Source organism: Acinonyx jubatus, chromosome B4 (assembly GCF_027475565.1).
Source record: "Acinonyx jubatus isolate Ajub_Pintada_27869175 chromosome B4, VMU_Ajub_asm_v1.0, whole genome shotgun sequence".
Lineage (NCBI taxonomy): Eukaryota > Metazoa > Chordata > Mammalia > Carnivora > Felidae > Acinonyx > Acinonyx jubatus.
The window spans coordinates 72,980,304-72,993,494 of NC_069387.1; the positions used below are offsets into that span (position 1 = coordinate 72,980,304).

The 13,191-nt window shown below is 37.1% G+C and overlaps 1 protein-coding gene across 2 annotated transcripts in view; it reads right to left on the reverse strand.

Annotated features, from left to right (window-relative positions):
- Positions 1-1,373: 1,373 nt before the first annotated feature.
- RPAP3 (RNA polymerase II associated protein 3) overlaps positions 1,374-13,191 on the reverse strand; it is a 42,829-nt gene continuing 31,011 nt past the window's right edge. For both annotated transcript variants that reach the window (XM_015065825.3, XM_053226153.1), the window contains 5 exons: positions 10,766-10,986; positions 9,097-9,283; positions 8,174-8,271; positions 7,355-7,455; positions 1,374-4,536 (listed from right to left, as the gene is read on the reverse strand). In XM_015065825.3, the coding sequence (XP_014921311.3) occupies positions 4,451-4,536; positions 7,355-7,455; positions 8,174-8,271; positions 9,097-9,283; positions 10,766-10,986 (693 nt within the window). In that variant the 3' untranslated portion in view covers positions 1,374-4,450. The remainder of the gene's footprint in view (positions 4,537-7,354; positions 7,456-8,173; positions 8,272-9,096; positions 9,284-10,765; positions 10,987-13,191) is intronic.

Sequence of the window (13,191 nt, forward strand, 5' to 3'; positions counted from 1 at the left end):
TATTTTTTAATTTTAACATTTATTTTTGAGAGACAGAGCGTGAGCAAGGGAGGGGCAGAGAGAGGGAGATACGGAATCCAAAGCAGGCTCCAGGCTCTGAGCTGTCAGCACAGAGCCCGATGCGGGTCTCTAACTCACGAACCATGAGATCATGACCTGAGCCGAAGTCAGATGCTTAACCAACAGCCACCGGGGTGCCCCAAAATTTTGCTTTACTTTTTAATGTGACCTGCTTCATAACTCACTTCAGAAAAAACTGAATCTCTCACACCTTTTTCAAAAGCAGACGCTCCTGAAAGTCTACTTTCCATACCATTTCGGATTTTTAAAAGCACGAAAACAAGATTTAACTACCTCTGTAAAAACGAGCCGTCACAAAATACCTGCCATCCACGCCACATCAAGTCACAGCCCCAGAAGAAAGGAGACGTAGCACCGTACTGTTAACTGCCAGTTTTTTGGACTCCCTAGCTACACTGAGAGTCACCTGAGGGTAGAAGCTGTGTCTGGTTTTCCCCAGTGCTTAGTCCCCTACATTCCTGTGTCACCCTCTGTGGTCTCTATTTCTGCGAATGAAACCACCACTCTCTGGGGGGGAAAACTGGGCATGGTCTTCAATGCTTCCTTCTGCTTCTCGACCTCTCACCCCAATACTCGTTCCACAACAGGATCAGAAGGCTGCACAGATAGGAAGCATTCACAGTACGTCCAGGGGTGCCATTCCCTAGGCAGTCGGTGTGAACGGGCGCTCGCTGGAGTGACGCGCTTAATGTGGAGGCCCTGGATCCAGAGCCAGGTCTCATCTCTTCTACTTCCTAAATATTTCTCCATTCTTACCACTTCTCTCTCTCCTTATGGCTAGTACTCACCATAATCTCTTACCTTAATCACCCAAAAAGTCCGCCAAGTTGCCCTGACTCCAGAGTTCCCATGCAACTGTGCTTCCCACAGCAGCCAAAGGAAACTTTGTAAGATACAAACCCGACGGCCACTCCTCTACATGAGTCCTCCCTAGTTTCCCAGTTTGCTCACGGGAAAGTCCACGTCTCTTACGATCTTGGCCCGGCTTTCTTCTCCCGCTTCATTTCTTACCGCTGTCTAGCTCCCACTCCATGCTCCAAATTGAAGTTTGTCACACAGGGCTTGTATTTTGCATCTGTTCCTGCTGTTTCCCATGACCCCCTCGTATTACCTGTCATAACAGCTGTCATACTGTTTATTTTATCCCCCACACCCTTTTAAGCTTTGTGAAGGCAAAACCCATCTTTAGTTTGTTCATTTTGTATTTCCAGTGCCTACTAGCGCCTGGCATTAGATGTGTACTCAATAAATACTTGTTGAATGAATGAATGAATGAATCAGTCAAACAATAGTTTAATTAACATTAAATGTTTTAATGTTAAACAGAATTCTGACAAATATCAAACATTAAGAAATTATAAAAAGGTAAACTGAGCTTTGGTACTGTGTTCAGAAATGCTTTCTCTTGACACAAATAATAGATTTGTAGGTTGGGAGTAAAATCTTTCTCAAATGTATTAACATAAATTACTGAAATGGTAGGGACTTGGGTACACTGTACCCATTTGTTGAAATTAATGCAAATAAAAAGACTGGGAGGAAGTCAATAAATGGTAGGCATGGTATTTCTGTCAATAATGCAAGATTATGATTTAAATGTTGCTATCAAGTAAGGAGATATTATTAACAGTGAAAAACTAGATTTTTAGAAAGAAATCACTTGGGAAGTTCTGCTTTTGTGTTTTTATGTCAATTAGTGATATTACTATTATTAACAAAAATAACTAAGCACATATGACAGGCACTGTATTAAATGCTTATATGTATCAGCACATTTATCTTTCCAAGAATCTTTGAAGGAGGCACTTACTATTTTTCTAATTTTACGTAAGGAGAAACTGGGGCTTAGGAAGGTTGAGCAATGTGTCTGAAGTCACAAGCAATTTAAGTGCAAATAGGATGTACACTCGGAATACAAAATGACTCTCTTTACCACTGTGCTATTTTGCAGTAAGGCAACAATAAGACATTCTCTAAAGACTATACTTTATTCCAACAACTTTCAGGAAATGAGGGTAACTATAATAATAATAACAATAGTAACTTAAAGTGCTTGCTATATATCTGGACTCTGTTCCAAACACAAATGTGTCCACTCCTTTAATCCTCACGGTCACCCAATGAGGTAGAAACTACTAGTATGTCCATTCCACAGCTCAGGAAACCAAAGCAAAGCAAAGTGATTGGTCCAAGGCCCTAAAGCCAGAAGAATGAAGCCAGAATACAAATATGAGAAGTCTGATTCCAAACCTTTGTCTTAACCACTACATGAAATCTTCTCTGGGGGAAAACAGGCTAACATTAAAACTAATACAAACTCTAAAGTAAATTTTGGGATCCATACTTCAGTCAGTCCACAGTCTGTACGGAAGTAATGCAAAATAAATATTCCACGTTGGACTAGTTCAAATAGCTGTAGGTTACAAATAGAAGACACTATATTCTGAACCTGTTCTGCTATTTTTTAGCTCTGAAATCATGGAACCATTTACCCTGTAAATCTCCTTTTCTTGTGTTAAAAATGGCAATCACCTATCGATAGATGAATGGATAGAGAAGATGTGGTGTATATATAAAATAGAGTATTATTCAGCCATAAAAAAAGAATGAAATCTTGCCATTTGCAACAACATGGATGGAGCTAGGGAGTATAATGCTAAGTGAAGTCGGTCAGAGAAAGGTAAGTACCATATAATCTCACTCATATGTGGAACTTAAACTAAATGAGCAAAGGAAAATGAGAGAGACAAACCAAGAAACAGACTCTTAACTATAGAGAACAAATTGATGATTATCAGAGGAAAAGTGGATGGAGGGATGGGTCACATAGGGAATGGGGATTAAGGATGACACTTGTGGTAAGCACAGGGTGATGTATGGAAGTGCTGAATCACTGTTCTATACCTGAAACTAATAGAACACTATACTATGTTATACAGTATGTTAAACAGTATGTTAACTACACTGGAATTAAAATTAAAAACCTAAAAAAAAGGCAATCACACTACCTGCCCTAACTAGTTTGTAAGCCTTTTCTAAGGATCACTCAAGAAAATAAAGAACACTTTTGCCTTTGGAATGCACTTCTGTACATCAAAATCATTAAAGTCATTCAAAATTCAATACTTGTAGCTTATGTGTAAGCTATACATAAAAGGCTCAATTTCATTGCCTTTCCATAGGCCAAAATAGAATACACTTAGCAATGTGTAACACTAACGAGCTCTATCCTAAGTGTATTGTAAAATACGGAAACTACACAAATTATGATCATTTTAATAATGCATACCATGAACTGGGAAATTATCTTTGTAAACACAGTACGATTATTACTCAAGCAATTTTAAGCATATGTACGATGTAACAAAATAACCAACAGTATAAAATAAAAGTCCTAAATTTGTCTTACTGATGCTGATAACAGCTACAGAATGGTGACCTAATATTTTAACAACCTGATGGCCTCTCAAATTAACTTAGTTTTAACATTTACAGTATGCCCAAAATTTGCTAGGGTGCTGTTTTAAACATTTACTAAAGTTGATTCCTATGGTAAAACTGAATTAAATTGTGTAAATACCAATTGAGTGCTTTATTATGTGCAAAGGACTGTGCCAGGTAGTATGTAAAACAAGGATGAGTAGAATACCAGCCTTGCTTTCAGAAGCTTTACAGACACCACACTTACACGCAAACACACACGCAAGCTACATGCTAATTACAACTTTAAACATTCTTAGTTTTTAAAATTCTTACACTTTACTTTAGATAATTGTCTGCCTTTAGAAGACATAAATGTGGATATCAGGAGGAAAAAAACCTGCAGCATGAAAACTGAAGGATGCTGTGACTCTCTGATTAACCTGTTCAAAGAGTCTAGTTAACAGTGTCCTTTCAACATAAATACTAAAATTATACACCCTGCAATTAAATAATTTTATATTACTTAACTAGCATAATGATATTAAAACTATAGAAACTATTTATCTACTTAACCCCTATACCAATATAACTTTATTCATATGCTAACGAAGCAACCTTGTCACATGGCTACAAAAACATGAAAATATAAAAATACTGTTATAATTATGGGGTACTGAAGGATGTAGATTTAAAATTTTAAATGACGTAAAATATTGATCTTCATAAGTATACATTATATTTTTATTTCTGGAAAATGACTTATAAATAGATCACTTGAGGACATTTCTAATTACTTAAGTCACAGTTCACTGTATAATTAACTTACATCTACAGATAGTCCTTTCCTGTATGATTTCATTTTCTTAAAAAGCAAAATACTTTATTTTCAGTAAAAAAAAAATTACATATGAATGTCAAAGACAATAATTTCAGTAAACAATGGAAATCAGCCACCATATCTTTTCTTAAGTTCTTCAACAGACTTATCCTTCAATCCTGATTTGTCTATGTGATTGAACAACACATGTGCAACTGAAAAAAAGAGAAAAGAATCATTTTAATCTCCATTTTTTAAAAACTAAGTGAAACAAAAACTAAAGGCAATAACCTGATTTGCCAAGTAAAACTCTTCATATTTTAAAGCAATAATCATTAGGATTATTTATAAATTCTAATTCAGATATTTTAAAAGGTTATCTGAGAAAAAAACACAGGAAACTAATGACATTTCTTACCAGAATATTCTGTAAAAAAATTCCCCTACTTTTTCAATAACATTAAACTTGCAGATTAAACTTAACTGATTCTGTACTACCTTAAACACTTTTGCCTGTGTAACAAGTATACTTTTAGTTTCTTAATATTTCAATTAACTTTTTCAAACTGAAACCATTTTATTTTAGAAGAAAATTCTGTATCACTACTGTAAATTAAAACTTCCTAATAACATCACAAAATCATGTTAGTGATACATTTTTATAATATCTAATAAAATATGTAACCCTTAAAAGTTAAAACAGGGCGATTGGGTGGCTCAGTCTATTAAGCGTCTAACTCTTGATCTCAGCTCAGGCCATGATCTCATGGTTTGTGGGTTCTAGCCCCAAGTCAGGCTCTGTGCTGACACTATGGAGACTGCTTGGGATTCTCTTTCCCTCTCTCTCTCTCTCTGCCCCTCCCCTGCTTGTGTGCTCTCTCGCTCTCAAAATAAAAAAAATAAACTTAAAAAAATAAAACAGAATTTGCCTATAAATCATATAAAATCACCTTTCATACCACTGAATGGCCCACATTCAACACTGGAAAACTCCGTTATAGTTCATATATTTCTCAACATTAAAACCAGCTACTGGTTGTTAATGATACAACAGATAACAACAGCTAAATATTAATTAAATGCTTAGTTACATGCCAAGAGCCCTTCCAGGTGCTCCCCTGTTTAACTTGGCTGGCAATGGTGACCCAACCAAGACAGTACTGTTGGTAGGCCAGTCTAAGGAACCAACTCCCATTCTTTTTTTTTTTTTTTTTTAATTTTTTTTTTAACGTTTATTTATTTTTGAGACAGAGAGACACAGAGCATGAACAGGGGAGGGGCAGAGAGAGAGGGAGACACAGAATCTGAAACGGGCTCCAGGCTCTGAGCTGTCAGCACAGAGCCCGACGCGGGGCTTGAACTCACGGACCGCGAGATCATGACCTGAGCCGAAGTCGGACGCTTAACCGACTGAGCCACCCAGGCGCCCCCAACTCCCATTCTTTGAATACACTTGAACTTCCCACATGACAGTAGCAAGAAGCTCCTTTATTCAATGCATCTATACTGACAGGCTGTTATGCACTAAGCACAGTTCTAAGCCCTGAGGCCTAGAGAACAAGGTACACAAAGATCCTGTTCTCAGGGAGCTTTCATTCTAACAGGGAGAGAAAAATAATAAACAAATACAGGAAATATTTTCAGCTAGTTACATACTATGAAGAAAAGTGAAGCAGGGTTAAGAAGCCAGAGGTGATGAGGGAGGGCAGGGGAGCAGTTATTCTGAGTAGGTCTATTGAGGAAAGGTGCTTCTGAGGTGGCAACTCTCAGGTGAAAACTGAATGAAGTGAAGAAGTAGGCAAGGGGAAGACATTCTAGGCTGAGGCAACGGCCAAATGCAGAGCGCCGAAGGCCAAAATAAGTTTACTAGCTTGATATATCTAAAGATATAAAGTCAGTATAGTGGAGCAGGAAAAAAAGTAGTACAAAAGATTAGAACAGTAATTAAGAGAAGCCAATATTTTTTAGGGAATTTCAGGGGCTATTTTTGACTTAAAACAGAAACGTCTTTTACTTTTTAAACTCTACCCAAAAAGTTCATGTAAAATTACATGTCCACTTCTCTAAGTACAATGTAAAATGTATTTTTCTTAGTGATTCAGACTCAATGTTGCTGCGAGAAACATAAACAAGAAAAGGAGCTCAAAGTACGTTTAGTCCAGGAGGTATATGAAAATGGTACACAGTTTTTGCTATTTTTAAAACTAAACAACCGGTACTCTTGTATTCTAATACCTTTCTCTTTTTCCTAAAACTTAAGTAAAGTCCCAAACTCTAAGTAATTGAAGTTCCCGCACAGTTCGAATTTAGTCAGGTTTCCCTAAGCTGACACCTCATGGTAAAGACCAAGATGTAGAAATAAATAAGGAATACAATTCTGCAGGCTCATCACCTGCCAATTTCCCCCCCATAATCCAGCTGCACTGTACTGTTTTAGTTTCTGAATTCAGTCTGCTCTCTCCTGCCTCAGAACTTCTGCATACGTCACTCCCTGGGTCAAAACTCTTCCCCACCCTCTTCATTAATCAACTCCTGTGCTTCTTTGAGGATTCAGCTGAAATCAAACACAAGAAAATTACTCTCATTGTATGAGTCCCACCTCCTTGCACTCATGCCCAGTTACTTGCTCCTGTGGTAGGTACCCTTTACGTGGTCCACGACAGCAGGCTCTCCACCGTTATGCTCTGATGCATTTTCAAGAAGAGTCCAGACTATAAAGCCAGACTGCCTAACGTTGAATCCTGGGTCTGACTTCCTACCTAGGTGACTTTGGTCAAGTTCCTTACCTCTCTATGCCTCAGTTTCCACCTTTGTAAAAGGGAACTGATAATCACACCTACAACTCATAATGCTGTTGTCAGGATTAAAAGATTTTATTTCACTTAATTCAATTTAACTTAATTGTCATTAAATTTAAATGTATGTGCCTTATACATAGTAAATATTCAATACATGTTCCCTATTGTTTGTTGAAAACATAAAGGAACATGTCAGAATAAAGAGATCTGGAAAAGCTTTCTTCACAGAACTTACTTTTTTTCTCAGGTTCTGACATAAACATCACTGCCATATCAAACCTTTTTAGTTCAGAAAGTCTCTGTAAGATTTCAAAGATGAGTGATGGCTCTTCTTTCCTGAAATAATCCAAATATAAAACAAATGATTAAAAGTAGCTCATTTAATTCTGTTTTTTTCTAACACAGTATTTCTAATTATATAGAAATAAGACCTCCATTTATCTTTCTCCCTGGATACAGTCTATATTTTAAGTGCCCAAAGGAAGAGATTTATCGTCAACTGAAGAAATTACAATATTCCTAAATGTGAAGCTTAGCACAGACTTTATTAACTTGCTATCACATCTGTCACTTCTACACCTTCCTTTCTTTAAAAAAAGTTTTTTTAAGGGGCGCCTGGGTGGCTCAGGCAGTTAAGCGTCCGACTTCGACTCAGGTCATGATCTCACGGTTTGTGAGTTCGAGCCCCACATCAGGCTCTGTGCTGACAGCTCAGAGCCTGGAGCATGCTTCATGCTTCAGATTCTGTCTCCTCCTCTCTCTGCCCCTCCCGTGCTCATGCTCTGTCTCTCTCTGTCTCTCAAAAACAAATAAACGCTAAAAAAAAATTAAAAAAAAAATTTTAAGTCCTTTTTCCTCCTACCTAGTCATTTCTCTTTTTATTGCTTGCATTTGTCACCTTTTTACAACTTCTGTAATGCTGAAATTTACTAGAGAGCTGATTTAGTTATACAGAAGGTAGTAATAATGAAATCCAAGAGAATGACTTTCCCAAATCACTAGAAACAGCGTAACATTACAATACACAGGTATAAGGGAAAAAAATTCAACTTACTCAATGTAAAAGTCATGCAGAATTTTAATGATTTGGTTGAATACATCTGGATCTAGATTCTTCTGAAACAACTTAGGATACATGGATGGTTCAATTTTCTTGGAAGAGATATAAAGAGTTAGAAAACTACATTATGGCAACATTCACATATCACAAATTATGTATATAACAATTGCTTAGGTGAATATGGTAAAGAATAACTATTATGCATTAGTCCTTACTGAGTAATAATGAGGTCACAGTGAAATGTAACTGTGATAGAACAAAAGTTAGAGGAACTGTAAGATAATCACTCTGCTCAAGGCAGAGAAAAATCTCATGAACAGAGAGATGGAGATGTACACCCCCTTAGGAGAGACAGGAAACTTGAGAGTGCTCTCAAGGAGCAATAAAAATAACCAGACAGTTTAAAAAATAGAATTACATGAGACAATGTATTTAGAAGTAATTGCGTTCTGGAAAATTGCAAGGGATTATTACTGTAATCACACTTGAGAAAGACAATGCTAAAATCCATTGTTTGGTCAATTTCATAAGATTTGTTCTTTTTCTGGGAGCAAATAAGAGCTCATTTTCAGGAGAATGACTGCCTAAATATTGCAAGCAGTTGCTTGGGGCACATGGAAGGCACTCAATGTATTTTAACTTCTTAAAGAAGTTAAAGAAGAATGAAGAATTAAGTTTAGGTTATGGTTTTTCAAATTAGATTAAGTTATTTTAGACCACAGAATTTAACACAGAACCTATTTCCAAAGGCTTCCTGGTTGCAAATATTTAAAATAGTCTGGCCAGGGTAATATATGCATTCAGCAAGTGCTCTACAACCCTCTTATACAAGAGCAAATACAGTACTCTTATTATATAGTGACAAAAGCAGCTCTGACCTTTCACTTAACTAGAACTGCTAGCTTCCTCTTTCTTACCTTCACATACCGATACAACAGATCTGGGGAATTTTTAAGTTGTCTGAAATCAGATTCAAGCTGAAACGAGTTTGCAGGAACAGGAGGAAGAACAGTAGTGATAAACTGAGCAGGTGCTCTGTCTATCTGTATAGAAGTCTTCTCACTCAAAGACTGACATACATCCTGTTTCAGGTTGACTTGGGGTCTGAAATATTTCAGAGGCATCAAACAATTAGAAAAGAACCACAAATCGTCAAAGCTTATATAAGGAGACATCAACAGAGATTTTTTAATTTCTGACTTTACTAATGTATTATTGTAACTATTTATATTCTGCACATAGCAAATTCTTTTAGCTGTCCATATCTGTATTTTTGGTAAGACAGATTATACTTTTGCAAATTTTCACATACTGGCTATATAACAACTATTCTCACCTATAGGGCTAATATAACCTGGTCACCTTTTAAAGCACACCATTTCTATATACATTACATCACATACACTCACAACTCAGCCTTTCCGAAATCTGAATTAGCACATGTCAAGAAAGATACTCCAAGACACTAAGTGCTTCCTCCTTTAAAAAAAATATCTGCCTACTTAGTGTTTTCCTCAAATCACTTATCACTATTACTTTAAATAAAACCACTGAAATTCAACATTAAAAAAAAACTTTTAATAGGATTGCTGAGTGGCAATACAAAAATGGATGAATAAAGCTTCAACATCCCAAAATAAACCTAATTAATCTATATCTTTTATGTTCTTACCATTAAGCATACATAAGACTATTTTAAAATTCCAAGCATAATTTAAGGAGCCCACAAATAATCTTATGCATTAATGACTAGAATAACGATGACTAAATTCTACACTTTTTATGAAGCTTCCTTTTAAAAAATTAAAGATTTTTAGGAGTGCCCAGGTGGCTCAGTCAGTTAAGTGTCCAACTTCGGCTCAGGTCATGATCTCACAGTTCGTGAATTCGAGCCTCATATCGGGCTCTGTGCTGACAGCTCAGAGCCTGGAACCTGCTTCATACTCTGTGTCTCCCTCTCTCTGCCCCTCCCCCACTTGTGCGCACTCTCACTCTCTCTCTCTCTCTCAAAAATAAACACTAAAAATTTTCATAAAAAAGAAACTAGGGGCGCCTGGGTGGCGCAGTCGGTTAAGCGTCCGACTTCAGCCAGGTCACGATCTCGCGGTCCGTGAGTTCGAGCCCCACGTCAGGCTCTGGGCTGATGGCTCGGAGCCTGGAGCCTGTTTCCGATTCTGTGTCTCCCTCTCTCTCTGCCCCTCCCCCATTCATGCTCTGTCTCTCTCTGTCCCAAAAATAAATAAAAACGTTGAAAAAAAAATTTAAAAAAAGAAACTAAAGATTTTTCTAAATTAAAAAGTGAAATACATACACTGAAGTTCTAGAACAAAAATGCACAGAATCAATTTGCTCAAGATACTTTATTTCTAACTCTCCCACTATGGTATAGGAATAGTGATCACACCTTAAACGAAACCTCTCTTACAGTTAAGTACAAATGAAAAAGAAAAACTAGAATGTGAAGTTGGGCAGTTCAAAGAATTTTGGTGATGAGCACAAACCAGAAGTCTCATCAGTAATATCAACTTTCTAGTGAATTATAACCATTCCAGATGAGTATAAAATAAGAGTATTTCTTCTACTCACGGCCGGGCTGAAGTATCACTGATTTCTTCTATTTTCAGTACTTTTGCTTTTGGAATATCACTTGTGGGCAAAAGGTCATCTTGGCTTGAATTTTTCTTACTTGTGGCGCCTGCACTTGCTATCCCATTTGCCAGAGTAGTGTTATTAGCAGCAGTATCTGGCACATCAATAGTCTGTATCAAATTACCAGTTTCTTCAATAATAACCTTCTTGAGTGGTTTCTAAAACAATTAAAATCAATTCTTTAAATCAACGTATTAGGGTTTTCTATTTTAGGATCACAAATTAAAAGGTTGCAGTGTTCTTACAGCTGATACCAGCTACGTATTTTGAGAATGTACTTGGATTTTAGTTTCCCAGACTAACAGTTGTAAGTAAATTCAATTTGATGGTTAGACACACAACAGGAGTCATACTCTGAGAATATAAAGACTAAAAAGATACACAGTCCCTACCATATGGAAGTCTAAATGGGAGAAAGAAGAGATGCTCCTATACATAATTACAAGACAATGGGATGCATGCTATAAAAGGTGAAGTACAAAATGCTAAGAGAACAAGGGAGGCTTCACAGAAAAAGGACACATGAACGGCAATGTGGAAGGGCACTGCATGGTCAGTGGAAATATGAGAAGTCCAATGGGGCTGGTGCAAGGGGAGGAGTGGTGGTATGGACAAAGCCTGAAAGGCTCCTTAAAGGCAGTTTATAAAGGAATTATGCGTCATGTCAAGGAGTTTGGACTTCATCCTATAGGCAACAAAGCCAAGAAAAATGATAGCCAAACCTACAGTGGGCTAACTGAAGACACGCAGAAAAAGGTCAGGCAGTTAATTAGTATTCTGTATGAAACAGACTAACATTAAAATCGAAGTCAATTTTCTAATATGTAGCAGCTGGATAAAACCAGCGAAGGATTAAAGATCTGCCAAATATATTCACGAAGTTGGTCAGACTTGACCATATAGTTTTTAATTTAATAAAATAAATAGGGTTCACTCTTTCAGTCACTGTGTCAAACACGTTCAATTTCTTCTTAAGTTTACATATAATACTCTGTTAGTAATAAAAAATTTTTCTTCAATATAATCTAAGTGTTCATTCCAACTGTGTGGTTGAACTTTAAATCAAAATGTTGTAGATATAAAAACTTTTGGGGGGCGCCTGCGTGGCTCAGTCGGTTGGTTGAGCATCCAACTTCAGCTCAGGTCATGATCTCATGGTTTGTGAGTTCAAGCCCTGTGTCAGGCTCTGGGCTGACAGCTCAGAGCCTGGAGCCTGCTTTGGATTCGGTGTCTCCCTCTCTCTCTGCCCCTCCCCTGCTCATGTTCTGTCTCTCTGTCAAAAATAAACAAAGATTAAAAAAAAAAAAACTTTTTTGACACATGTACTGAATTCAATGACATACAAACTCAATGTTAAATGCAGACATTCTATTAACACAGCTAAGACTAACAGTTAACAACCAAATGTTACTGGATGAATATAACTTTTAAAAGCCATTAGCAAATTTGTTAACAGAATCACAGTAGCAGTTCTATTTAAAGTGCAATTACGTTAAGCTAAGGCCTTCGCTTTGCTGAGAAAAATCAACAGCAACAGTTTTCTATGAAGATATTAACCAAGAATGGGCATGTGTTAGTGCTGCAAAATAAACTGTCATTTCTGACAGGCAATAATCATTGAACTAAATCAATATAGTCCCATTTAAAGCCAAATCCTTTCACGGACAACAGATGTGTCAACATGATCCCAATTTTAAAATTTCCTAATCGGTGGTCTCTATTAAGTGTAGGCAGCTCCCACTGGGAGCTGCTGAGGGCTACTGATGGTTAGGGGGGCAGGGGGAATGACAGTATGCTGGTTAATAGGAGTCAAACACAAAAGATATCACTACAGAAAGATGTAAGAATATATGAAAGCTTCAATTAACCATTTTTTTTAAATTAAATTTAGATGCATGACATTTTACTTAGCTCTATGTGAATATGGCCATTTCAAGAAAAGGAAGAGAAAAATAATAAACAGAAAGGGAGAAAGAGATGGGAAGTACCAGGTAGAAAGGTGAAGTTTTGCTACAGGAAAACAGAGAAATGAAAATAAGTATTTCAGCAGAGGCTATGAGATCAGGAAACGCTTCATTTACTACCACCCATTAGGGAGCCCCAGGTCCCAGATAATCTACATCACTGCTCTTCTACATTCTCTCTGGAGATTTGCCAGAAGTGCTCTCAGGCTGTCAGCCCTTGAAACAGAGACTTCCCTGGCCTAGGCTCTCACTTGACTAAAATCATCCTAGGACTCTCTCCACGTCCTGGGCTTTCCTCTCTTTCCTGACCACTTTTCCCGTGATCGGGTTCCTGAAAAGGAAATTAATATTCATCTCACCTAAAACTGCCTTAGCGTTAATCGGTATTATTTCCTTTGA